Source organism: Peromyscus leucopus, chromosome 7, assembly GCF_004664715.2.
Source record: "Peromyscus leucopus breed LL Stock chromosome 7, UCI_PerLeu_2.1, whole genome shotgun sequence".
In the NCBI taxonomy this organism is placed as follows: Eukaryota; Metazoa; Chordata; class Mammalia; order Rodentia; family Cricetidae; genus Peromyscus; species Peromyscus leucopus.
In genome coordinates this window covers 91,814,747-91,842,695 of record NC_051069.1, presented here as the reverse complement: position 1 = coordinate 91,842,695, position 27,949 = coordinate 91,814,747, and the positions used below count along the sequence as shown (strand labels likewise).

Genomic DNA, 27,949 nt, shown 5'->3' with positions numbered 1-27,949 from the left:
CCAAGTGTATATTGTGTCCTGAGATAGTATTTGAGGTAACATACCCGGAGGGACATTTTCAAACACCTACTTTATTTTTACTTCATTCCACAATTTTCCAGTCCATGTACAGGGTTGAAATGCACAATTACAGTTATAGTGAAAATAGCACACATGGAGGGTACAAATGCAGTATTTTTTGTGATAAAAGCATGCAGTCAAATCAGTTTGATGACTACTTAATAGGAGGGGAATAGGGATGAACAAGAAGCATCCTCCCGGGCTGTTCTTTGCACTAACACTGGCCCTTTGTTCCGAGTCTCACAGTTTGACCACTTCCTAGCAGTGAGAGAGAATTTCATGCCCCTGTGACTGTTCCTAGCCTGGACTGTCCCACCAGAAGCTCAGGGCGGGGTGGAGAGAGAGCACATGCGCGCAATTGGAGTGTTCCCAGGACCACCAGCCGAGGAGCGAGGGGTGCTGCCTCTCTAACCAGCGCCCAACTTTCCTCTCGTTATCTTCCCTTTCCGGTTCTAGTCTGGGGTCCAAGGCAGTTCCCTTCCCTCTCTAGCCTCAGTCTCCCCTTTTGTAAGGCTGATGAAGTTGCTGGCAAGCAGCTCTGGCACCCGGGGTTCTGGAGCAAGCCACTCCCGTCCAAGCGGCTGTAGCCATGCGGTTCCTGGCACCGAGAGGGCAGTGATAACAAAGAGTGGATTTGGTTTAGGCTTCCTTCTAAACAGCTTTTTTTTTTTTTTTGGTGGTGCTGGTGGTAGCGGATTCCATGCGCGGTTCTCTCATAGTTCAGGAAATGAGGTGATCATCAGTGCAAGAAAGGAAGGGGGTGGATGCGGGGCGATTGGGCAATTGCACAGAGCAAACACAAGAGGTCAAAGATTGCACCCAGCCCGCCCCCTCCGGCAATAAAGGAGAGCGGGTCACAGAGAGGCGGTGCAGAAGCGGGTCGTCTGTGCTCCCCGCTACTCGCCACACACACCGGGAGGATGAGGCTCGCCGTGGGCACCCTGCTGGCCTGTGCTGCCCTGGGTGAGTGTGGGCAGGGAAGGACTATGCATTCCCTGCAAGCTAAAGGCTGGAAGCTCCCAAGAGCCTGCCTTTTGCTTCCTCTCTGCCACATCTCTATGGTCTTCAGTAGCTTAGGAATAACCTTGATCCTCAGGCGTCTGGAACTCTCAGTCTCTACCTTTTATTACGCTCCTCAGGCTGTCTCCCCTAAGTCCAGTAATTTGTAGACATGGTATAGGACACGTTAGAAAACTTTTAACCAGTTAGCCCAGGCGCTACACAGAGCCTCCCTGTGCAATCCAAACAGCATGGTGTGATAGTCAGGACTTCTGGGATCTAACCTTGCTATCTTTTCATTGTCTGACGTCCCTTGGATGCCTTTGGCGCTGGTGGCTTAGACTACAGTGTGGGATTTGAAGCCAGAATTCCTTTTTTTTTTTTTTTTTTTTTAAATTTCGAGACAGGGTTTCTCTGTGTAGTTTTGGTGCCTGTCTTGTATCTTGCGCTGTAGACTAGGCTGGTTTCGAACTCACAGAGATCCTCCTGGCTCTGCTGGGATTAAAGGCGTGCGCCGCCGCCGCCGCCGCCGCCGCCGCCGGCCGCCGCCGCCGCCGCCGCCGCCGCCGCCACCACCACCACCCAGCTGAAGCTAGAATTCTTGAGTTCAAATCATGCCTGTACTTCTCCTGTGATGACTGTAGTTACAGCATCTGGCAGGGAGGGTCAGGTGGGGGTGAGGTCACAGGTGCCAGCCATATATCCTGCTGATTGCTCTCCAGATGGGTCTCGAAGACCCACGTGCCTGCCCTAGTTGGACTGGAGTTAGCATTTGCCACGTCGTCCGAACCTTCTAGTTTGAGTTATTTGCCTTCTTTGAAAATGGTCAGCTTGAAGAGGCTCCCATGCTAGTCAGCTCGGGGCACTTCATGTGACTGTGCACAGTGGCGCATGACCAAGGACAACATTTACAAATTAATTGAACTAGTTTGAAGAGGCTGGGGAGGTCGTTAAGAGAGAGTCTGCCACTGGTTTTCCCCTGGCCAGGGTGGAATAAAGGAAAAGAGTTAGGGCACCCAGCCTCCCTGTTGTCCTTCCTTATCTGTCCTGAAGGACCACTGACCTTGCCTGCCCGACTCCATGCTTTGTGCTTTGTGGACCTTGCTGAGTCAGGAAGTGAGCCCCGCTGAGCTGCCCGAAAGGGGATGTGATGGAAGCTAGCAGTGCCAGATTTTAACAGTAGCACCGATGGGAAAATGGGTCAGCTGGGAAGATGCTTCCCGTGGCAGCATGAGGATCTCAACTCAGAACGCTAGCAGCCATGGAAAAAGCTGGGTACAGCAATGCTCTGGGGAGACAGAGACAGGAAGATCCCAGGGAGTTCCGGCCAGTCCGTCTAGTAGAGTCAGCAAGGCTTAGATTCAGTGAGAGTCCCTGTCTCAAAAGAACCAGGCAGAGAGTAATAGCGGAAGACACCCATGTTGCCCTTTGCCTCCATGTGTATCCATCTGCACACATGTGCATGCACTCGCATGTGCATGTGCACAGACACACACACACACACACCTATTTATACAAGCACATACACACAAATAGTGATGCACACGATTGTCTTCAGCTGTTTCTCTAAATGGAAGCTCAAAGGGGGTAAAGCATTGAGGGAAGGTTTGGTAGAAGCAGAAGCCTGTTGAGTAGAAGGGAGTTTCTAGTTATTTCTAAACAGAAGATAGCTGAAAAGTCTCAGGGGTAAATTCATAATCTAACTGCTGCCCAGAGAGAGGCAAAGCACAGAAGATTGTTATCTTCCTCTGTGGCCTGGCCAGCAGACCTAGACTCTGGGCTCCTAACAAACAGGGTGACCTGGGCAATCCTGAATCATTCCCAGAGTCCAGCTCTCTGGTTTCTAAAAGATGGCATCCCTTTCCCCAGACCCTTAGGGTTGTAGTATAGAGCCTGTGTCCAGGTGACTGAGAATGGTGCTTTCACACATTTTTGATGTGACCTTCAGTCATGACAGCGAGGCAAGGAGGTGGGAGAGGAGTGGGCTGTCATCCTCAGCTCCCCCGGCAAGCCCTCCAAGCAGCCCAGGCTTTGGTGGGAAAATGAGAGGCCGTCGGGGTGAACTCCCTTCCCTGTTCCCAGTATCAGAATGCGGCAGCACTCCCTGTGCTCTGTCATGACGGCCATCAGGAGTGGGATGAGGGTGCATCAGAGGCGAGGTGCCATCAAGACCCTGCAGAAAGTGGGGCTGTCTCTCCCCTGGCACAGGGAGTGGGTCCCTCATGCCTCTGCCTTCTCTCCGGCAGGACTATGTCTGGCTGTCCCTGACAAAACCGTAAGATGGTGCGCAGTGTCCGAGCATGAAAACTCCAAGTGCATTAGTTTCCGTGACCACATGAAAGGCGTCCTTCCAGCTGACGGTCCCCAGCTAGCTTGTGTGAAGAAAACCTCCTACTCTGACTGCATCAAGGCCATTTCGGTAAGTCGCGCTGCCTCACACAGCAGAAGGCTGCAGGGTTGCTTTCTTTAGTCAGTTTGGAGTAATGTCAATTAGGAGGCAGATGGGTGGGGTAGTCAACCCCTGCTGCTCTTCAGATCACTTTGAAAATGGAAAAGAAGAGGTCATCTTTACCGTCCATAAGGCAGGGGACAGTGTGCTTTCAAAGGTGACTCTGTTAAGGCACGTAAGTTCTGTGAACTCAGGAAAATAGGAATGTCTGTGGCATTAAAAATTATTGCTTAACCCTGCTGGGAAATTCTATTTCTCTCTCTTCTTCCTTCCCTCCCTTTCTCTTCCCTCCCTCTGTCTCTGTCTGTCTGTCTGTCTGTCTGTCTCTCTCTCTCTCTCTACACACACACACACACACACACACACACACACACACAGATAGATAGCAGGAGGATCATGAGTTCAAAATCAGCACAGATACATAAACTGCCTTAAAACAAACAAAAATACCAAAAAAAATGTTGAACATTCACAAAATCATAAAATAAAATAAGCAATGTTGAAGTAACGATAATGAGAAATAAGCCCGACTATCTGGCCCCAAATCCTAGATGAATGTCTTGGCAGCCATGTGACATACTGAAGTGGCTAACCTTTATATGACTCCGTTTTTGCTCACCTGTAAAAATTGAACTGGGGGTGGGGGAGTGTCAGGTGTCCAGGTAGACAATTATACCAGAAATGAAAGTGAGAGGGTGACCCTGAACCTTGATCCTCCTGCCTGGGTCTACCAAATTCTGGGATAACAGGTGTGTGTGAGCATGGCATGTTGGCTCCTACTCTTTCATGGGCCCAGGACTGAAGGGAACAGCGAGGAATCCCGAGTCAGTGGGAGGCCAAGTGCCTTCAAGGTCTTCATCTTCCTTGGAGGCTGCTCTACAACAGCACCCACAGAGGAGCTACAGGAATGCTTAAAACACAAGGGTGTCTGAATGAAGAACCCTTCTGTGGGGCTGAGCATGGAAACAGATATAAAAACCACGACAGGCCCCAAGTGTTCAATACAACCCTGTCAGAACCTACAGTACACTGGCTGTGTCCACCTCCAGAGAGGGAAGGATCTTCCCCCACCAAGCCTGCCAGGCCAAGCCTCTACAATTACTGAGAGTAACTCTACGTTAGGTATTTTGGGCCAGGCTCTGGACACATCAGGGAAAAGAGAAAAACACTCTGTTCCTTTCTCTACGAAAGAACAAATGTGAACAGTAGCTAAGTGGTCTTTTGACAGACATGGAATCAACCCAAGCCAGCAGGGTTGGATGTGTTTTGGCTACAGTTGGGGTTTTCTGGCCCTGGACCCACGGGGCATCGCTAGTCCCTCCCCATCTGTTCTGGCTTAGGGAGGCTGTCTTTGGAAGCAAGGGCTTCATTGAGAGTTATTCTCTTTTAGGGTAATGAAGCAGATGCCATAACCTTGGATGCCGGTTGGGTGTATGAGGCAGGCCTGACTCCCAACAACCTAAAGCCTGTGGCAGCCGAGATCTACGGGACACCCGAAAGTAAGTTCTCCCACGGTGTCCAGGACGGTGTGTTGTGGCTTTGTCTCCTGGTAGAGATTAAATCTCCTTTCATAGGCAGCTATCACATATTAGATACTAGCAAGTGTTCTCTTTGGGGAGTCAGTGGGGAGTGAGAAGATCTTCTAGCCCTCTAGGCACAAATCAAAGCATCTGGGGACTTCGGGCTGGTTGAAGGCTGGTATGGACCTTCTGAATCAGGCATCCTCACTGGACAAAGAGAGCAACCTGGGGTCCAGCTTGGCCTTCATTGGCCCTGGTGATTTGTCTGAGCTCCCTGGAGCCTCAGGTACCATGGACACAGGAGAACCTACCCTATGGCACACAGTGAGAGCCCAACAGTCCAAGAAGTCTTCTAAGATTGATCTGCCTGTCCCTATCACCAGAGGACATAAAATACTTTGAGGGGGGCAGGGAATGTGAGCCTGTGTTGCTGCAGCTGCGCATTCCTGGTGGCCCTGGGTTGACGAGAGTAAGGTAAACAGAGCATCCTTGACCTGTGAGCAGGTGCTTCTCAACTCTGTTTTTCTGGGATGATGCTACAAGTGTACCATTTGTCTTGAAGCCTACAGAAGTTTCTCTGGCTTCTTACCAGTCAGCTCCATCTAAGTTACACCTGGGTCTCTCTCTTCCCTCAGTCAGACCCAAGCACTGATGAGTGGTGCTTCCCTGTGCCCTGTCAAAGCCCTCCATTCACACTGTCCCCTTTCAGAGCCACAAACTTCCTACTTGGCTGTGGCCGTGGTGAAGAAGGATACAGGCTTCCAGCTGAACGAGCTCCAAGGCAAGAAATCCTGCCACACTGGCCTGGGCAGGTCTGCAGGATGGAATGTCCCCATCGGCTTACTTTTCTGCAATTTTCCGGAGCCTCGCAGTCCTATTGAGAAGGGTAAGCTATTACCCCTATTTTGGATGTCCTGCTGAGGTCACACAGTCATGATTAGTCAGGCAGGTAGGCTGAACTCTCAGGTGGTGGAGAGAGATTGAAGCATTAGAGAGTGGCGGTCTGTAGCACCAGCTGCCCATGAGAAGTGGCAGCTGAGCCGTTTTTGTTGTTGTGAGCGCCCAATACCCCAGCAGAGGCTAGCCTGAAGAGGGAAGAAAGGGGCAGATGGGTCCACAGTGGATTTCCATATTCACTTTAGCAGCTGGGACTGCCCTCCACCCTAACCCCCCAGTTCCTGGCTGGAGATGTGAGTCATTCTGCTAAAGGATGCTTTGGTGCCACCTGCTGGTCATGAGGTTGTCCTGCACCTCTCTAGGCTGCTCTACCACTGCCGGGGCGCCCTTGATCGGACAGATCTGGGAGCAGAGGAGGCCCGACAAAAGCCTAGGGCAAGCCTTGGTGGGCAGGAAGTAGGGACTGGTGTACCTTGGAGGGCAGGGGTTAACCTATTCCTGTTTAGAAACCGTGCTTAGCACATGCAAGGCTGAGCTAAGACTGTGCTTTCTGGCTTCATGGCTTCATGCCTCTGCATTCCCTCGCCAGGCCAGACTGGGTGATGGCATTCTGCTTACGCCTTGTCGTCCATTTCTTTGTATTGAGCAGCTGTGGCCAGTTTCTTCTCGGCAGTTGTGTCCCCTGTGCCGATCCGGTGGCTTTCCCCCAACTGTGTCAACTGTGTCCCGGCTGTGGCTGTTCTTCTCTTCAACCATACTTTGGCTACACAGGCGCCTTCAAGTGAGTGAGATGGCCGCTCTGTGGTGGCCAGTGCCGGAAGTCCTCAAATGGGGGTTCTTTGCTGACCCAAAGCAGATGACCTGCCTAAAGGCATCTAGGGGGCTTCAACTTCTCCCAAGGAGGCAGTGGTACAACTTGGGACTCTTAAGGCCAGGCGAGGCTACATTCCCTTTCATCTGATGTCAAAGGTCAAGCCCTGTCTGGGAGTCCTCTCTTTCCTCAGAGCTCTTGCATCTGGCTGGTGTCTCCTCTCATCGAGCTGGGCAGCATCCAAAGGGACCTAGTGCCTGTGGGCGTGACAGAGCCTCTGCCCCCGTGACAGCAGTGAACCATGCTCAGTGTACTGGATGCTCCCCTGTCCCCACTCCAACAGTACATGTGGCTTTTAAAAAAAACTTTTTTTACATATATTTTGATCATATTCTTTCCCTTCCCCCAACTCCTCCTAGGTCCTATACACACACACACACACACACACACACACACCACCACCACCACCACCACCACCAACAACAACAACAACAACAACAAAGGTCAAAACAAAACAAAAACCAAACAAACAAAAAGCACACAGGGGGAAAAGAAAACAAAATATGGGGTCTGCTTTCCATTGGCCAACTACTCCTGGGGCATGGGGCCTGCCCTGAAGAAAACTGATTTTCCAAGCAAGCAAGCTTCTTGGTTGGGTGGGAGGGAGGGGTCTTTATGACATGTGGCTGGTTTCTTGCTCTCTTTTTATCTTGTTTATAAGCTGAAGTCCTCCTAGCAAGGGTAGAAATACCATCATCTTCTCCACTAGAGATTTGAAGCCTTTTTACATTAAAATGTCTCCCTTTTCTTTTCGCCATTTTGGGGTACAAATTGAGGGGCATTCATCTTGGGTGAGCTCACCCTCCCTCAGCAGTGCGCTGGATGTCAGCAGACCACAGAGTTCATGTGCTTCTTTTCCACAGGTGCCTGAAAGACGGAGGTGGTGATGTGGCCTTTGTCAAGCATACAACCATATTTGGTAAGTGATGGGAAAGGACTGTGGGGCAGGTACCCTACCCCCTTTTTCACAGTTGGTAGGTGGACATGAGCATGCAGGGTTTCTCTACCATTGTGTGAGTTTCAACATGCGTGGAGGCAGGTGCTTTGGGGGGGTCGCCACCTAGATTCCTGGCCCTCTTTCTGTCACCCAAACCGCATAATGGCTCTACCTCTAGGGCAGATTTGCCATAGCCAAGCTTTGGAGGTTGGTCTGGCTGACCTTGGCCTGTCAGCAGTCTTGCTGAGCTCAGACTCATGGGATAAAGGCAGTCATTGCTTCCCTGGCCCACAGACGCCTCCATGCCTTCATCTGGTTATAGGCGCCTGCTTCCTGCATGTTCCTTGGCCCTCAGAAATCCCTTCAGGTCGAACCTTCAGCTTATGCTTTCTATGATGATATACTACAAAGGACGGGAGGGGCTCAGCCTACCACAGGCTGACCTGAGCTTTCCCTCCTCAGAGGTCCTGCCAAACAAGGCTGACAGGGACCAATACGAGCTGCTCTGTCCTGACAACACCCGCAAGCCAGTGGATCAATATGAGCAGTGCTACTTAGCCCGGATCCCTTCTCACGCTGTTGTGGCTCGCAGTGTGGATGGCAAGGAGGACTTGATCTGGGAGATTCTCAAAGTGGCCCAGGTATTCCACCCACCATCCTCTCCCCTGCTTACAGATCTGTGCTCAGATCTTCTTGATATCGGCACGTACTAGAACAGTCCTTGTGTATGTTCAGGACACAGTGGGGATCTTGTCATGCATTACCAACCTCTCCAGCGTCCCCAGTTGGGACTCCTCATAGAGTAGCAGGTGTCTTCTCTGGTATCAATATTCACCACCTTTTGACCAATGACACCTTCTCCATCTAAGGTAGGCCCTCAAGGTCCAGAGCAAATCCCAAGAGGCTCTCCTATAACCCAAAAGGAAAGAGAATCTCTCTTTATCTCCCCACTCCCCCCGACACACACACACACACACACACACACACACACACACACACACACACACACACACACACACACCCATCCTGACTGCAGAGGGACAGGCTTTCCCCTGCAAGTTCTGTGCCTCTTGGCTGGGGTTGGTTAAGACAACTTCCTCTGGTCCCGCCTACTCATCTGTCCATCATGAGTTTAAGGGGACAACCATCCAGTGCCAGCCTCTGCACTAGACTCACTTCCTGTTCTCAGCTAGCTCTCACCACTCAGAAGCACAGGGGAGGAGAAATATGGTACGGTCCTTAAAATACTGGACAAAGATGGTGCTGGGTGATGGAGAGCATGCTTGAATGCCTTGTTTCCTGGTACTCCAAGTTTCTTGTGGTTTTAAAGTCAGTTTCCTGGAGTTTTTCCCTGTTCTCTCCAGTCCTGCTTTTTACCTCCCTGATCCCTGTTGCTCTTTGCTGCTCTGTTTTTTTCCCGGAAACAGGAACATTTTGGCAAAGGCACATCAAAAGAATTCCAACTGTTCAGCTCTCCTTTGGAGAAAGACCTGCTGTTTAAGAATTCTGCCATCGGGCTGATAAGGGTCCCCTCAAGAATGGACTACAAGCTGTACCTCGGCCATAATTATGTCACTGCCATACGGAATGTACGGGAAGGAACATGTAAGTACTCAGGAAAAGCCAGGAAGGTGGGCAACCAGGCAAGTTTAAGAAGCAGCCATAATCTTTCTGGGGACTGTCAGCCTCTCCTGGGGTTCCTATTTCTGTCATGCTTGTGAGCACAGGGCTGGACTAATGCTGGGTGGCATCAACCACCAAGGGCTTTAAAGGCTGTTCACATTTTAAATGACCTGGGTCGGTACTGGTATCATTTCCTCTGCATAAATCAGGGCATTCCGATGCCCTTTATGAAGCCCATTAGACCATTATAAAGTAAATAACTCAAAGTTTCTGCAGATCACACACCCCTTGCCAATACTATGGTCAACATAGACATAATGAAGCTGTAGGTCTAGGGAGGTTGATCTTGCCCTGGGTTTCATTGGGGCACTGGAGGTTTGCCTAATAATTTACTCATTCAGTGGATATATATTGAACATCTAGCCACACTGCTAGATGCTGGACTTAAAAACAAATATTAGGTTCTGTTGTCCTGGGACTTTCAGGCCAGGGAGAGAGCAAATGTTTGAGAGATGGTCACACTACTGAACAACTAACTACAAAGTGAGAAAATGAAAAATAACAACAATGAAATAGCAAGTTCCTACAAGAGTGAAAGCAAAGTCAAACAGAGCCTCCTGGCCAAGAGTTGAGCCCCCCTGAGAGAGTGATTTGGGGACCAAGCCTAAAAGATGGGCATGTGCACATATATCTGTCAGTCTATCTATCTATCTATCTATCTATCTATCTATCTATCTATCTATCTATCTATCTGTCTTTGCTGGACACTTATTATACTGACCCCATGATAACATTGATGATAAATAGGAGAGTGCCCTGGTGAGTGAGTTAGGTGTGTCCCTTTCTTTAGTAGCACTTAATTCTCCCATGTGGAAACCTGTGACAAACAATGAACATAGAAATGGTTGGTTAGTTAAAACTGCTATTTGAAAAAGAAGGAAGAAAGAAAAGTGTTCAGATGTTAGGGTGTCCTGAGGTTAGAGAGTTGGCTTTGCAAGAGAAAAAGTTGGTGAAGCATTAATCTAATTAATCTTTAGCAATTAAAAAAAATCAGGAGTCAAATATTAGGGTGAGAACCTGAAAGATCAGAGAACCAGGGGCAGCCACCAGTTGCTTCCTACCTCCTTTGTTCCTCCATCCAGAAAGGGTGGAGATCCTCCCTCAGCCCTGCTTTACCGCTTCTTGTCCATCTCTCTACAGTCCTCCAGACCTCTATGGCCAGCTAGTGGCTAGCTCTGCCCTCTGACTCCAAGCAAGCTTGATTTGTCAGAACACAATCAAAATATCACACAACATTTCCCCCTTTTTTGTCTAAATAAAAATCGAAGGTTTTGACTAACATAGTAAAACTATATACAGTAATACAATAACTCTCTCTCTCTCTCTCTCTCTCTCTCTCTCTCTCTCTCTCTATATATATATATATATATATATATATATATATAGTAATAGATGACTAACTACTGACCTGCATTTATTTATTGTCCTAAGTAGCTTGTAATAATAACTTTCAAGGACTAGAAATTTACAATATATTGTTAAATAAGCTGCATAGGTACAATACCTTAAACAAGAGTAGAAATGTAAGTACAGTATGTTCTAACAAAAATAACCTTAAATGTGTATCAATATGCAAAAATATCTTAAACAAGAGTAGAAACATACACAGTACAACAAAAATAACCTCAAATTTGTATCAATATACAAAAGTCCAAACCAATGTAAAACATTTAAAACTAGTAGTTACTTTTTTGGTTTAAAAGTAGATTCCTGAACAATATCCCTGAATCTAATCTCCTTTGTTCAGCTTTTTTCCTGACCATTACAAATAACAACTTGTAACCAACCTCTCTTAAATGATAATAACCCATTTTTTAGGAATGTGGGCATAGTTCTCTAGACAACTTTCTGCTGGTTGGGGTACTTGTAATCTTTGGGGAACCCTAAGAAAATTCAGGATTATGGTCAAGTTCTGACTGGAGTATTCTGTGAGGCTATATCATCTCAGCAAGCAGCCTTGAAGCTGTTCTGGATGTAGAATTCTGAGGAGACTGTAACAGAGGCATTTTGACATGCTGGATCACCTGGCAGGATTTCAGGGGTCTTCCTCAATCAAACCTGATTTCTTTAACCCAGAATGAATCAACAGCTTCTCATTTCCTGTGGAAATAAAAGCAGAACCTCTCCCCCAAAGTAACACATCTTTTGACTTAAATTTTGAAGTCCAAATACCTTTAAAATATATGTTGGTTGAATCTAGCAGTTTTTATAATCCAGTATCTCTTAGCAGCCAAAAAATTCAAAGACAACATAATAACATACAAGGTCCAGCCTCTCTGTGTGCTTCCCATCTTTATATGGCTTATTATATATTTTTTATTACTCTATTCCTTTTTAAGGACTTTCTCTACTCTTTTTATTTTCTCTCCCAAGCCTACGTATATTTTTAAGCACACTGTAATGTTTAGAGGTTTTTTTCTTGTCTGAACCTGTCTTTACTACGTATCTGTAACCTTTTCTGTCAGCATGAGCAAAAACCCGACACCCACCACACAGCATGTGGGTGGGGCTCTCAAGCCTGTAGGAAGTGACTGGGAGAAGCCTCTCTGTACTGTGGCCCACGTGGGAGACTGTGGGAGCCCGCCATGCTGCCTAGCTCACGGCCGTTGGTGGTGGCTCCCGCTCACCAGCAGTTGTCTAGAGATGCATCTCTACACCACAGCTGGCATGCCCGGTGTGGCTCTCTTTCTGTGTATTTAGAACCCTTTTTAAGCTTTCTCAGGTCTTATGTGGATCCATGCCCCAAGTTGGGTGCCAGGTGAAGCATCAATCTAATTAATCTTCATCAATAAAAAATATGGAGTCAAATATTAGGGTAAGAACCTGAAGGATCAGAGAACCAGGAGCAGCTGCCGGTTGTTTCCTACCTCTTTCGTTCCTCCATCCAAAAAGGGCTGAGATCCTCTCTCAGGCCCACCTTACCATTTCCTGTCTCCTCTTTCTACAGCCCTCCAAACCTCTATGGTCAGCTAGTGGCTAGCTCTGCCCTCTGACTCCAAGCAAGCTTTATTTGTTAGAGCACAATCAAAATATCACACAACAGCCTGAGGTCTAAAGAGATGACTCAGTGGTCAAAAACAAGTGTGGCTTTTGAGAGGACCCTACTCTGGCTCCCAGTGCCCATATTAGACAGCTCACAACTGCCTGTAACTCCAGTTCCAGAGGATCTGACGCCCTCTCCTGGCCTCTGAGGGTACTGTACTCACACGCACCAACCCACATACAGATACATACACACATATGTAATTAAAATTAAAGAAAAATAATCTTACAGAAGAGGAAAAGCTGAATTTAAATTAAATCAACAAAGTTGGACTGTCTACCGTCTTTGCTTTCCTAGATGATTATGAGTTCCTTGAATGGGATCTGTTTTCTCATCATTTGAATGGAGCAGTCAGCAGCATTGACATATCCCAGACAGTAGCCAGGGCTTCTTTTTCCTGACTTCTGGTTCTTCTTCTTGAATTACAGGCCCAGAAAGCCCCAGCACCACCTCACCAGTGAAGTGGTGTGCTCTGAGTCACCAGGAGAGACTCAAGTGTGACGAATGGAGTGTTAACAGCGGAGGGCAAATAGAGTGTGAATCCGCAGAGACCACTGAGGATTGCATTGACAAGATTGTGGTATGTCTCTTTTGCCTTTCTAGGGCAGTGTCCCCAACACTAGCCTGCTGGCCCACTGTAAGGCCGAGTCAGCAAGTGCAGCTAGAGAGTGCTGTGGAAACCCCCTTTCTAGAATCCTTGCTTTCCAAGCCTTAGAGTTTGTGGGTCTAAAGGATGCCTTAGGGTTCACTTTGCTCTTTCCATCAGCACAGTGGGAGGGTAATCTGAGCCATGTCCTTCTGAGGGAAGCTGTACTATATATAGCAAGAGTGTCACTGGGCTCATGACACGTCCTGATGAGTGTGGAAGGCCTCAGTTTTGATCTTTCAGGCAAGTACACATTCCCCTAATTGATCGAAATTAGCATTCCTTACTTTCCTGTGAGAATCTTCAAAATCCTGAGCCTGAGAAAGAAGAAAATAAATACCCCTCGTCATCAATAACTCAGGAAAGACCCTCTTATTGGGATTGTGTCATATAGGTTGCTTAGCACCTCCCACTTCATGGTGTCTTGTGAGCTTTTCTTTCTTTCTTTCTTTCTTTCTTTCTTTCTTTCTTTCTTTCTTTCTTTTTTTTTTTTTTTGGTTTTGGTTTTGGTTTTGGTTTTTCAAGACAGGGTTTCTCTGTGTAGCTTTGCGCCTTTCCTGGGACTCACTCGAACTCACAGAGATCCGCCTGCCTCTGCCTCCGAGTGCTGGGATTAAAGGCGTGCGCCACCACTGCCCAGCGTGAGCTTTTCTTATGTCTTCCAAACCCTGATTTGGTGCTTCTGTCTTAGAGGACACAATGACCAGGGTGGGTGCCTGGAGAGGGCAAGGAAGCTCCAAGCTTTCAATCCCCTGCCTCCTTTCCTTTCTTTCTATCTTTCTATCTTCCTTCCTTCCTTCCTTCCTTCCTTCCTTCCTTCTTCCTTCTTCCTTCTTCTTCCTTCTTTCCTTCCTTCCTTCCTTTCTTTTTTTTTTCCTTGGGACAGGGTTTCTCTGTGTAACTTTGCACCTTTCCTGGAACTCACTCGGTAGCCCAGGCTGGCGTCGAACTCACAGAGATCCGCCTGGCTCTGCTGGGATTGAAGGCGTGCGCCACCACCGCCCGGCTCTGCCTCCTTTTCTTGCTCCACAGAGCCCTCTACTGCCCAATTGGTCTATTCTTTGAGTTGAACCTTTGGTTAGCTGTAGTTGCTAGTGGTAGAATTCGGAGACAGGGTCTCATGGAGCTGAAGTTGGTCAGTTGTTGGCTGAGGCTGAGAATGACCTGCTACAGCCATCATTCTGCTTCTACCTCTGGAGCATTGGGATTATGTGCCTCTATGCCACTACCTAGGCTTAGGGGTTGCTCAAGACAGAACCCTGGGCCTCCAGTATGCTAGGCTGGCACCCTACCAACTGAGCTGTAGTTGCAGTTGGATATTGGATAGTGAACCAGTAAATATATGGAAACAGAGTAATATCTATTGACAACACTGGGATTTCTTGCCACTGTCAATTGATCCTTCTGGAGTTTCCTAGCTCTGCTTTTGAGCTCTTAAAAATAACCATGTGCTTTCTAAGCTATCCATCACAAAGCAAAGCAGACCACCAATTCTGCTCTTCTATCTACATTTTAAAATATTACATTATTTTAGCTCCATTCCATTTTATTGTTTTGTCTGAGTCAAGGCAAGAAAAAAAATCAAACCTAATTAATGCAAAGCATGTTAACTCAAACCTGAGTCTATAAAGTATAAAGGTATACTAACATCTAGGTGAGTCTGACTGATCGTTTGGGGGTCCAGTACCAAGATCTACTGTTGTCCTGAATTTACAACTTGTGCTGGGAAGGACTGTCAAGGAGACAGCCTAGAAGGGCAGGTGACACAGGAAACAGCAGCTCTTCATTTGCTGTGACTTGCTGTATTTGCAGAATGGAGAAGCTGATGCCATGACCATGGATGGAGGCTATGCCTACATAGCAGGCCAGTGTGGTCTGGTGCCTGTCCTGGCAGAGAGCTACGGTGAGTGATGCAGAGTGCCTGCCTCTGTGCTTTCTTCTTTCTGGGTCGTGGGGAGAGGAGAATCACAGTCCAGTTTATCTCACAGCCACTATAAAGTGCCCCCTTCCTGAGCTCCTCCCCAGACTCTGGGACTCCCTCAGCTAGAATCTCCAGGTGCCTTAAAGGATGAGAATGGTGGTACCCGCAGTCCCCGCTATGAGATTTCTGGAATAAAAGGGATTCCACTGCAGAGGCCATATGGGGTGTCTGGAAAGTCTTGCAAATGTCCAACACTCTTGCTTTTCCTGCTACCTTGGTGCAGGACAAATACATTCAGTTAACATCACATTGCAGGTTTGGTGCATAGGGAGTGAGACACTTGAAATGCAGTTTGTGAATGAATCTGAGAGGTCAGCAGCCAGGGCAACTCGAAACATCTGGAGAGTCTAGCCTTATTGTCAACCAGTAAGGTGTGCAGTTTTAGCCACTCTTTTTCTATGTTAGTAGCTTCATGAGGAAGGCATGATTTTCCAACCTAGACATAAATGTTTAATGGTTTATTTTCTTTCCTCCAGATCACACTGATTGTAAATATCGCCCAGAAGAAGGTGAGTTGAAACTGGTAATCCTGACCATTGGAAGGTAAATTCTCATTGTTGGGAAAAGTGGTTAGGTAAGTTTACAAGTCAATGGAGAGATCCTATTTTAGAATGCAAAGTGTTGTGAGAGGGTAGTAATCGACCAGTATGGCTGTGTTCCTACACTTGTTATGGCTTAGACATTGGACTTCTCCTTTCCTCTTATAATGTAGGTATTGTCTTCTGTTAGGATTCATGAGAGGATCCAGGGATTCAGAATTTATGAATGGTTTAGGATCCTAGAAACCAATCTAGGCTCTTCCCATTGCTTCCCGCCATTTTGAATTACATGAAGTCTTCAGAGTTTTAATGAGATTTAGCACCGGCCAAGGAACTTTGCTTATGTGGTCCTTGCAGGACTGAGTAGAGAGCTTCAAAATATTGATGTCTAGGAGTGTGGCATTTTCTGATCATCCAACTAGACTGGGCTCAGGAACCAGATTAACCTGTATCTCACTAGGGCTTTGACTAGGGATAGATCTGAAATGATGGCACAAGAGCAAGCAGGAAGTTGGACACTAAAGTGACACCAAGCCCCAGTGCTCAGTTTCCACAGAACCATGGGTGTACAACTCTGGCCTTGCCCCTGCATCTGAACACAACCTTTCAATTCTTAGCATATCTAGAAAGTTATTATTATTATTATTATTATTTTGTTTTTTGGGTGGTTTTTTTTTTTGAGACAGGGTTTCTCCGTGTAGTTTTGGTGCCTGTCCTGGATCTCTCTCTGTAGACCAGGATGGCCTCGAACTCACAGAGATCCACCTGCCTCTGCCTCCTGAGTGCTGGGATTAAAGGCATGCACCACCACCACCCGGTGAAAGAGTCATTATTATTCAATGGATAATAAGGATTGTTTCCTGTTGGAGAGAATATTCTGAATTAATTAAAAAAGAAAACAGAATCATAGGTTGGTGTTCTAGTCCCTGTTAGAGGGCATGTTTGTGCTGCCAAAAAGGACAACTGACTTGGTCTTGGTGTTTCCATTTTGCATATTTACTCTGGTATAAAACTATATTCTCCTTATGAGAAGCTGTCTGATCTGATTAACCCCAGTACATGTTCATTTATAAACTGTCAGCATTACATTAGCTTTTTGGTATCCATTTCTTGGATTTAATACTTTGGAAAGTGAGTTGCTGGTTTTTTTTTTTTTTTTTTAACTCCAATAACCTTAACCTTATGCATACGGTAAGGATTTTATGTCAGCCATTTCTCTAATGATAAGGTGTTAATACTTTTTCTATTTATTTTCACATTTTATGGGTGCACATGTGTGTGTATGTGGGCACATGTGCATGTTTGTAACGTGACATTATAGAGGTCAGAAGTCAACCTCAAGTGGCATTTCTCAGGAGTCATCCATTGTCTTATGAGACAGGGTCTTTCATTGGCCTGGAGTCCCATTAGTAAGTTAAGCTAGCTGTCATTGAGCTCCAGGAGTCTGTCTGTCTCTGACATTATAAACACATAACATACAGACACAGACACAGACACAGACACACACACACACACACACACACACACACACACACACCATGCCTGGCTTTTTTACATGGGTTCTGGGTCAGAACTCCGGTCTTTATGCTTACATGGCAAGTACTTTACCAATGAGCCGTCTCCCCAGCCCATTATTTTATTTTAAAATTGATATATAAAAACATTTAAAAACTGTGCATAATCCTGGGGCACAGTGTGATCTAAGTGCTTTGCTTTTGGAATTCTTCCTGCTAGGCTGTTCTGTGATTCACTGAAGTCAGCTCTTGCGGAGTTCCTTTCATGACACAATGTGCTAACAGTGGCAACTGTTGGAAGCAGATGCTCTGGGAGGCCCCAGTGATATTAATAGTTGTTTGGGGGGCATCTTTCCCGTAGGGTATTATGCGGTGGCAGTGGTGAAGGCATCCAATTCTGACATCACCTGGAAAAATCTGAAAGGCAAGAAGTCCTGCCATACTGCAGTAGACAGAACTGCTGGCTGGAACATCCCCATGGGCCTGCTGTACGAGAGGACCCAAAGCTGCAAGTTTGGTGAGCAGAGCTGGGGAAAAGCTTGGCACGTAGAGAAGAGGGGTCCTGAGGAAGGTTGTGGGATCCAGGTCCATTAAAGTGAAATTTCGTAAAAGTGAACCTCAAGGAAATAGCAAAAAGGACTAGAAAGGCTGAAGCGCTGAGGAATGGAGCCAGAGTGCTTTGTCTCAGGTGCACATAATGGCTTCAGGGAGTAGACAGTTACTTTTCTCTCCCACGAAGAAGACCAGATGTGAGCATTCCATGGCTGATAAGGTCTTGAAGGCTTCTTCCTTCTTTCTGTTCCACAATTCCCAACATAGCACTTCCATGTTCAAAGCTATCTTATGGCTGCCAAGGCATTCATGATTCAGGCAAGAATGAGAGCAAATGGAAATTTACACCAACTGTGATCAGTGTTTGAAAGGAGCCTTCTGGACATGCGAGCAATTATTTTTGATATAACTTCCCATTATGAGGATCTTAGGTGTGTCATCATGCACCTACCTACACATACCTACCACATATCAAACTAGATTTTTGTTACTGAGGAACAAAGCAAAATGGACATTGGGTAGATAGTAAGTGATCCCTACCATGGGGGTTCTATGATATGATTTGGGGGGGGGGTTCCTTGGTTTCATAAGGTGTTGGTCATCTCATTGAGTTCCTGCTTAGCTCCCAGGATTCTTCCGTTTACTATGTGTCCTCTGAATATCCTGAGTGGAGTTTGTTTCTACCTCCTGAAGTTTCTGAGTAGACAATCCCAACAGACAGATGTTGATGATGGCTTTGCTTTATGTTGGCTTCCTGAGTTCTTCTTTCCTGATGCTTCCAAATTTGGGCAACTCCTAAAAAAACGAGAGAACTATAAACCTGATTGTAAACCCTACATGCCCGGCATATGCAGGGACTGGAAATGAGGACACAGCTCTGAACTAAGATGCTCTGGTACCTCAGAAACAAAGTACACTCGGAGCCATGGGCAGAAAGCACAGGCTCCTGACCTCTGACCTCTGACCCCTGGGCCCCCTGGACCTCCTGGACTTTCACAGCCATGAAAGCAGCCAAAATGCAGGGAACATTCCCTATTCTTTTCTTAAGTTTTGAAATGAAAGGGGAAACTCAAACCAACACCAACAAAAGCAGTGGTACAACCTTAGAGAGTCCACTTCTTCGTTCTTCAGGCTGGAGATGCTGCTGCCCAAGGGATCCCCTCCACCCTGAAGTGGGTAGCTCACAAATACCTCCCCGCACCTTGACAGGCTTCCTTCAAAGGCCTACAGTCTGGAGATTCTGGGTTGGTGGGTGGCAGGTTGCAGAGTGAATCATTTAGTACCCTGTCAGGCATTAAGTAAACCACTCGAAATCACACACACACACACACACACACATACACACACACACACAAAAAAAAAAACAAAACAAACAAAAAAAAAAAAAAAAAAAAAAAAAAACTCCCCTGACTTTCTCTTGTTCTTTGGTCCAGATGAATATTTCAGTTCAGGCTGTGCTCCTGGGTATGAGAAGAATTCCACTCTCTGTGACCTGTGTATGGGCCCAAGCAAATGTGCCCAGAACAGCAAAGAGGGGTATTATGACTACACAGGGGCTTTCAGGTGAGTTTTCCAATCCTAACATATATAATGATGCCCTAGTTTTGACCAGATTCCTTTTAGGAATGGAGGTGAAGTCTTACGTTATTAGTCTGTTAAGTGCTGTACATATTAGGATGAGAGATTTTTCCCACCAAATGTAGAGATGGCATGTGAAGGAGCATCTCAGTCCCCACAGAGCTCTGCCTGCCTGAGCCAGCCATCAGACTGTGAGGCTGACAGGTGATGCTGCTTAGCAGTTACCAACTCTAGGGGCAATTTGCCTCCTAGAGAACACTGGTAATGTCTAGAGATGCTTCTGATGGTGGTGATGTTGGCAGGGGTGCCTCCAGCATCGAAGAGGTAGAAGTAGATAAATGCCTACAATGCATAAGTCAACACTAATTAACAAAGTCCCAAATGTCACTAGTGTCAAAGCAATGTTACCTTCCCATAACTGACAGAAGACTGAGTCAGGGGTTTGGCTCCAGCTTTTCCATGCTAACCAAGACCCATACTCATCTTGAGGTACAGAATACTGAAGAACATGACTTCTAAATTCCTCTTTACAATAATATTTTATAGAATATCTATCATTTTTTAAACTTAAAAAATTAAAATTTTAATTACCTTGGTGATATATTGTGTATCCCAATACCCCTGGGCAGGACCAGAGAAATGTACCACTACAAATTACATGTATGAGTGTGTGCTGTGTGCAGGATGCCTGTGGGGGCCAGAAGAGGGCATCAGATCCCACAGAGCTAGAGTTATAAGCAGTTGTGAGCTTCCTGATGTGGGTGCTGGGAACAGAGCTCAGGTCTTCTGCAAGAGCCACTTCACTGCTCAGCCACCTCTCCAGCTCCATGTCTACCATTTTTGTAGGACATCTGTGTACCTTGTTAGGGTATGATGGTTTAGTGACTCTTTTGCCTTAGACCTTCTGTTACGTGATAGCTCAGGAATCCATGGTTGATGCTATTACAATTGAACCTCTCAGTAACAAAAGGAAAAGCAAAGGACATCTCAACATGCCATTAAGAACCAAACTCGTGAGAGAAAGTATGAACCACACCACACACACTTCTGATCATACAAAAGAGAATGTGTGGGATGTAGGGCCTTAGGATTTGGAAGATGTAAAATGCACCACCCCCTTTGACCTTTTCCTTGACCCTTTTGCTGGTGGTAGCATGTTTGAGAACTACAGGTCAAGGAAAAAGGATCACACTTTGCTTGTAGAAACATATTTAAAGGGCTTCACTTTCCAAAATGTTTTCTAAAACTCAGATATGACATGCAACCATCCAGCTGACAGACTCTTAGCTTAAAAGAAAACGCAGCACAGTCAGTTCAGGGCACAATAGACATTCACGTTTTCAGTGACTAGCCACAGACATTTTAGAGAACTGCAGGAAGAGGCAGGTGATTTCCCTTGAAGCAAGAGGGGGAAAGGAGTGGGCCCACTGTTCAAGAGTTGGATTGACCTGGATCAGTGAGTAGATACTGCAGCACACACTAGTACAGCACCTGCGTGTGTCTACTTTCCAAGGACTTCGGGGGAAATGGTAGAATCATACACAAGTTAATGTTCCTGGTATTTCTTTCTTGGAACTTCTGGAACTAGTGGTTCAGAACTCTGTTCTCCATCCAAAATACCCTCCCAGATGTACATGGGGCTTGCTAGAGTCAAGGGCATATGTGTCAGGCTTTGCTATATTTTCTGTGTTTCTCAAAAGAAAAAAAGAAAGAACAGGAGAGAGGGATGGAGAGAAGAAGAGGGGAGATAAAGAAATGAAGGAAAAAAGGAAAACAAAACAACTCAAAACAGAAACTCCTGCATGCTCCCTGAAAGTTAAAATTATTATTATTATTATTATTATTATTATTATTATTATTATTATTATTATTTGAGCTGAGGACTGAACTCAGGGCCTTGCGCTTGCTAGGTAAGCGCTCTACCACTGAGCTAAATGCCCAACCCTAAAATTATTTTTTAAAATGGACTAAGGATACCACAAATTGAAATTTGCGATTGAGTTGCAGTCTCTCAAAAATGTGGCACAGGCATTTGGAGCTTCAAAAATATGAAGGGATGGAATTTCTCATCCACATTTCAGATAAATGGGGAGTTATGGGGATTAGAAAACTGATTCCCCGTCCCCCATGTTCTTGTTGGGGAAAGGATGTAATCTACTGAGGAGCTGTGCTAAAAATTATGATGTAGAGGGTAGGAGATGGCTATGTCAGTAAATGCCTGCCACACATACATGAGGACCTAAGTTTGGATACCTAAAATCCACATAAAAGACAGGCACAAATGTGTGTGTCTTTAACTTCAGCACTTGTGGGTGAGGGATGGAGAAAGGACAGGAGCTTGCTAGCCAGCCAATTTAGCCAAACTGAGGAGCTCCAGGTTCAGTGAGGGACCGTGTCTCAAAAAGATGGAGAGTGATCAAAGGAGATACCCAATGTTGACCTCTACCTTCTGCGTGTGTGTACGCATGTGCACACACCCACACCCACCCACATGAATGTGCATGTGTGCCCTTCCCCCCGCCATATACAAAGAATAAAGAAAGAAATTATGTAGTATGTAGAGCTGAGCTTGTGGAACTGTAGAGCAACTTGGAGTCTTTTCCTTATTCTGCATGGTGCTTAGTGATAGAATGGTCCTAACACTTGCCGATGTCAGGTGGCGCCTCTGAATGACGTGTGTCAATCTGACATCCTATCTTCTCTCCCCTCCATATCTGGACCTCTTCAGGTGTCTCGTGGAGAAGGGAGATGTAGCCTTTGTGAAACACCAGACTGTCATGCAAAACACTGGCGGTACGTGTGCACTCTCTTCCGTTCCCTTACAGAATCTGGATCGCTGGGATTTGCTGGGGTTCTTTCTTGCCACCAGAGGGTTATCCTGACCTTGGTTCCTTGTGTCACCTTAGATTTCTTTTGTGCTTTTAAACTAAGTCTCTGATTTCTAGGCCTCGACTCTGCACTTTTCATAATGATCCCATAGTCTATAGCCTTCTGGCTACAGTTTATATAGGAGACCTAGGCTTCCATCTCCTTCAGGCCCTCTGATTGCCACGCTGCTATTTTCATGCAGAGAACGCTGGCGTTGTAAACTCCATTGGCACAAACGCAAACCCTTCGTAGTTTTCGTCTCATAGCTTCTGACCCTAAACAGAGAACATTGTTGTAATTCCCTGCCAGTCCCTCCCCTTGTCTCTCCATAGAGCCACAGCAGTACTTGGGAATTAACCCAAGGCCCTGCTCAAGCTTAAGCAAGTCTTTACCACTTAGGGTGGTGGAAGCAAGTTTGCTATATTAAAATTAAGTTGAATTAACTGTTCCACACCTATATGAGCACACTCACATGCAATAGAACTCATGACTACCATAGTGATCAAAAAATTATAAACATTCCAAATACCTATAAACGGAGGGATGGTTTAAAAACACTATTCTATGCCACAGAAGGTCCAACTGCTTAAAAGAATGACCTCAATTTACATAATGGTATAGAAAAAGCTGAAGGTATATAAGTGTAGAATGAATCTTACACTATCACCACATATACGTAGCTGAGAAAGAGCTACCGGAGTTTATATATGCTAAGATCTAATGCTAAGAAAAACTGTACGCTTGTAACATCATGGAGAGCCATATATAGATAAAGAAGTTTAAGAGGCACAGATGGAGCCAGGCAGTGGTGTAGTGGTGGCGCACGCCTTTAACCCCAGCACTCGGGAGGCAGAGGCAGGCGGATCTCTGTGAGTTCGAGGCCAGCCTAGTCTACAGAGTGAGTTCCAGGACAGCCAAGGCTACAACAGAGAAACCCTGTCTTAAAAAACAAAACAACAACAACAAAAAGTCATGATGGAAACACAAATTGTGCTTTCAAGGATTGGAGCCATAGGAACCATTGGGCTTTGGGGAGTGCAGAAGTGAGGATTTTTATTTTATAAGTAGACGCATTTAAAAATATGATCACTGGGGTTGGGGGTTTAGCTCAGTGTAGAGCGCTTGTCTAGCAAGCACAAGGCCCTGGGTTCAATCCTCAGCTCCGGAGGAAGGAGGAGACACCTAAGGAGATAAGCACTTGAATAAATCTAAGTCATACTGTTGATGTTTAAAAATATGATAACCTTGGTCTCACATAGCATTTATTCAATTATGGAAAGAGTATTCCGTGAACAATGAATGAAAGAGAAAGGTCATAATCCTGCTTTATGGGAGAGAAATGAAAACTGGCAAAATAAAATGTCAAGAGGAACCATGGAAAGCCTCAGGTCGGGCAAAGGTTTTTAAACTGACTGAATAAGTAATTAATTATTGCAAAGAGAATACAGAGAAGATTAGGCAAGCAGCTGAGACAGGAAGTTTTTCCCTGGGACTAGCAGGAAGTCGAACTCAAAGTGTTGTTGCTGATTTAAAAGCACCCTCTGGAGCAATTCTTTTGTTTGGAGATGTGATGTGTGCAGAGATGGAGAAACTGGCTTAGAGCATCACGTTCTTTCCATGCTGGAGCCAGAAGTACAAAGGCTTTGGAATTTTGTTATTGTCTGAGACAGGCCTCACTATGTAGACTAGGCTGGCCCTGGACTCCCAGAGATCCATTTGTCTCTGCCTCCTAAAAGCTGAGATTTAAGGTGTGCACCACGATGCCTGGCCTTTTAAAAAATGCTTTGTTGTTCTTTCGCTTTGGAATTTAATAGAAATGAAGATCTTTTTTTAAAAACAATACCCCTAGAACATGGATTCTTTTTGTTTGGCTGAGAGGGAAGATCAGTAAGGAGCGGTCACTAGTAATCTCTTGTGACTTGAGTACCACCTGCAGCCCGCATGAGCTTCCTCCCAGCACTGTCACAACCCTGCACGTGTGCTTCTGGCCAGAAGGCACAGACTCTCCAGCGGGTCAGTGTCCCTCCCTCCCCTCCCCAGTAACTAAAATGATCAGATTGGCTGATCCCCCTTTTTTCTACCCAGGAAAGAACACTGAAGCATGGGCTAAGAATCTGAACCAGGATGACTTCGAGCTGCTGTGCCTTGACGGCACCAGGAAGCCCGTGACTGAGTTTGCCAGTTGCCACCTGGCCCGAGCTCCAAACCACGTTGTGGTCGCACGGAAAGAGAAGGCAGCCCGTGTTAGCACAGTGCTGCTTAACCAGCAGGTATGGACTGTCGAGGCCTCCCACCTTCTAGTCCGGGGCAGGTTGTTTGGGGTTCAGAGCTAAGCAAAGCTTCGGGGTGGACATTCACTTTCTGAAAACTTATAATTTGGAGTCCACAGATTGTGGATCAGAATATCCAAGTTCAAATCTCAGCTCGGCAGCTTCCTAACCATGTCACCTTAGATGTATACGGCTGAACATTTCCATTCTCCACTTCTTCACATATTAAGAGGAAATGATAATATGGACACCTGTTTCTCAGTTAATAAAAAAAAAGTGAAGTAATGCACACAAAAGGGTTCGGAAATGTGTGTCTAATGGAGAGGCTCACAGCATGTTAGCTGGGACTGGATCCCTCCGACCTGGTTCTGCTTCTGTGGAACTCCTAGTCACTAGAGACAAGTTCCCACCTGACCCACAGAGCCCTCAGGACCTGGAATCTGCCTTCCAGCCCCCTTTGACCTTGACTCAGGGATTCCTTTATTTTCCTCAAGTACGGTTTTTTTTCTGAAGATGAAGATGACAGGTCCTGCTTCCTAATGTTCTTGCATACAAGTCTTGAGGACCAGAAGTGATTTCTATTCCTCATGCTTAGATCAGCTTACCATGTTCTTAACAATCTGGAAAACAGAAGACTCTCACCCTCAGAACAACCCTGTCAGGGCCAGTCTCAGGGGTAGGGGAGTGAGGGGTGGGCAGTGGGGGGAGGAAGGGGAACATTTATGGGACTGCTTGAATACTTCAATCCCTGGGGCTCCTCTACATACAAACATCGCCCTTCCTTCTGGTATAGCTTCCTGCCTGTTAATTTGTCATCAGTTTTAAAAGAAAAGAAAACAAAATAGGATAGCATGTCTTCAAAAGCTCCTTTAAAAGCACATGGCAATAATATCAAGTAATGTTTCTAGTTTGACATTAGATTTGGGTCAAATAATCTTACAACAGATAACAGAGTTTCATATCAGTGTTACTGCTGTTTACTTTTTGGTTCACTGTGAAATTCATTAACCTTTTCATGGTGTTTTAAACCTCTGTTTCTTGTGTAGATTTTTAAAAAATGCTGTGTCAATTATAAAAGAGTTTAAAATGAAAAAGAGAGCACATGATGATAATAATGAGCATTTAAGGATATTCCTTGTGTATGACAGGAATGCTAACCTGACTTCTTAGCATCATCATTTACAACCTTGAGAGGCTGGGAGAAGCTACATGGCTAGTCCAAGACAAATTTACAATTTATCCACAATGAACTTCTAGTGGTTTCTTTTTACCATTCCTGAGAGAGCTCATATCTGATGTCTTTTGGGCAACAATACTGGAAGGGACATGGTATTTCTTCTCACTTCCTATAAGCACCTCCAAGGCAGTCCAGTCATGAAATGGAAAAGAGATCATAAAAGGTGGAAGTGGGTAGTTGAGAGGGGTGGGAAGTCTCAGAGGACAGTAAGACAAAGGATGTCACAGAGGACTCTGGAGGTATTGTGGAAACACATGGTTCAGGTTCAGGCAGGTAAATGGCAGATGAGGGAGGTGGAAAGTTCCCAAGGCATATCCTGTAGCTTTCTTTTGTTCCCAGGGCTAGCTTGGAGCTTCCAGCCTCCTGCAATGCAGGTGTTTCCCACTGCTCAGGGATGTATGTTCACATGTATTTTCTGTTCATTTGACAGACTACATTTGGACACAGTGTAACTGACTGCACTACGAATTTCTGTTTGTTCTCATCGAACACCAAGAACCTTCTGTTCAGAGATGACACCAAATGTTTGGTTAAACTTCCAGAAGGCATCACATATAAAGAATACTTAGGAGCAGACTATGTCCAAGCTGTTGGTAACATGAGGAAATGCTCAACCTCACGTGAGTAGAATGAGCAGGATGGAGAAGTTGCAAAGAAAACCCAGTGATGGGTTCCGGAATGGCAGTTATAATAGAGAAGTCAAGCATGGCCCTTAGGAAAGAGCCACACGGGCCAGATAAAACCTGTCACAGACAACAGGGTGGGTTATATGCACATATAGTAAGGGGACCACAGATCCAGGATACTAGGGGAGTGAACTTATTATATGTACATAATCTCATCTTATTTCTAAGAAGATAGAAAAAAAGGGGACCAAACTTATTAGAGGTCCTTGTCCAATATGGCAACCACTAGCAAGATGTGACTACTTAAATTTAAATTACAGCTGAAATAAATCAAGATATCATTTCCTCGATCCCATCCAGCTACAATTTTAGTGAAAAGTAGCCGTAGCAAAGAGAATATTGCAGAACATCTTAGACAGCTCTGATCTGCAGAATGTCAATAATGATGTGTTCCAAGCTCATCTGGAATGTCATAGTCCAGGAATTGAAACAGAATAAAATATAGTTTTTCAGTCTGTTTTGGGATTAGTCGAATCACTTGGAGGCATTTGGAAAATGTGAGGGAATCCATGTGGTATAAGGTGATTAGTCTTCAGTTGTAGCTTGTAGGTGAGTCTTGGTCCTGATTTAAGTTGCTATCCGAGAGATACAGCTTGAGTGAGTCTGTGCTTGTTCAGGGCAATGGCACTTTCAAGGTTTCCACACGTGGGTTGGCAAAATGGTTCAGCAGGTAAAAGAGCTTGTAGCATCAAGCTTGTAGCTTGATGACCTGAGTTTGATCCCCAGATCTGACAGTAGAAGGAGAATACACACACACACACACACACACACACACACACACACACACACACAGACAGAGACAAGTTGCCACGTGCAATTCACACGTGTAAGCAATGTGCTTGCTTAGGTCCATTGTTAGAAAATCCAAGTCACTATTTCCTTGACCTTTATGCTGCCCAAGATGACAGTCTAGCTTTGTTATTCTCCATCCTATCCCTAGACTCATCTTAGAAGTTGCTGGGGACTACCAGCCACTAACTGCCTAAAAATCTCAGGGAAGAGTCTTTTGGACAACTTCTAGCTATATGAGTTCAGGTGCAGAGCCTCACCCATTAAAAACAAGGTAGAAGATGCCACAGAGTAGGAAAGTCATGTTACAGCATCTACATCCTTGGTGTGGGGTCCTCCCTGTGGTAGGCACAGGAGCCATGTAGGCAAGTAGAGATGAGCATTGGAAGAATGGGCCACAACATGCATCAGAAGAGCAGAACAATGATCTTTAGCACCTTTATGTTACACTGAGCTGTCCATTCACTAAACAGTTCATAAATACGAGTATTCTGAGTGCCCTACATCTCTCTTCTCTCTCCAGGACTCCTAGAAGCCTGCACTTTCCACAAAAGTTAAAAATCCAAGAGGAGGGCTGCCAGTGTGATGGAGATGGGTGATCCATGGGCTTCCCTGGGCCTCCATGGCCTGAGGGGTTCAGGAAAACTGTGTCTATCTTCACAAAGAGCACAAAATAAAAATGACTGTTGACTTTATATTTTTCAAGCTCCGTTCTTTTCTAAATGTTTTTACCAGGATTTTTTACTTTTACATCACTCAACCAGACATCATGGGCAGGCAAGGAAAGTGCTGGTCATTGGGAGCTTTGGTGTTTAGGGTGTCCCACAGTG

General features: G+C 45.7%; 1 protein-coding gene across 1 annotated transcript; it reads left to right on the top strand.

Moving 5' to 3' along the window:
* The first annotated feature begins 732 nt into the window (after window positions 1–732).
* Window positions 733–27,814, top strand: LOC114693527 (serotransferrin-like). The gene is given in 18 exon segments (XM_028869922.2): window positions 733–1,023; window positions 3,306–3,478; window positions 4,899–5,007; window positions 5,738–5,914; window positions 6,575–6,589; window positions 6,592–6,706; window positions 7,660–7,715; window positions 8,196–8,374; window positions 9,161–9,338; window positions 12,888–13,039; window positions 14,918–15,008; window positions 15,563–15,595; window positions 17,501–17,656; window positions 19,125–19,254; window positions 21,998–22,062; window positions 24,223–24,407; window positions 26,075–26,264; window positions 27,643–27,814. Coding segments are annotated over 18 exon segments (2,238 nt in total). The 5' UTR covers window positions 733–824; the 3' UTR covers window positions 27,678–27,814.
* Window positions 27,815–27,949: the final 135 nt, after the last annotated feature.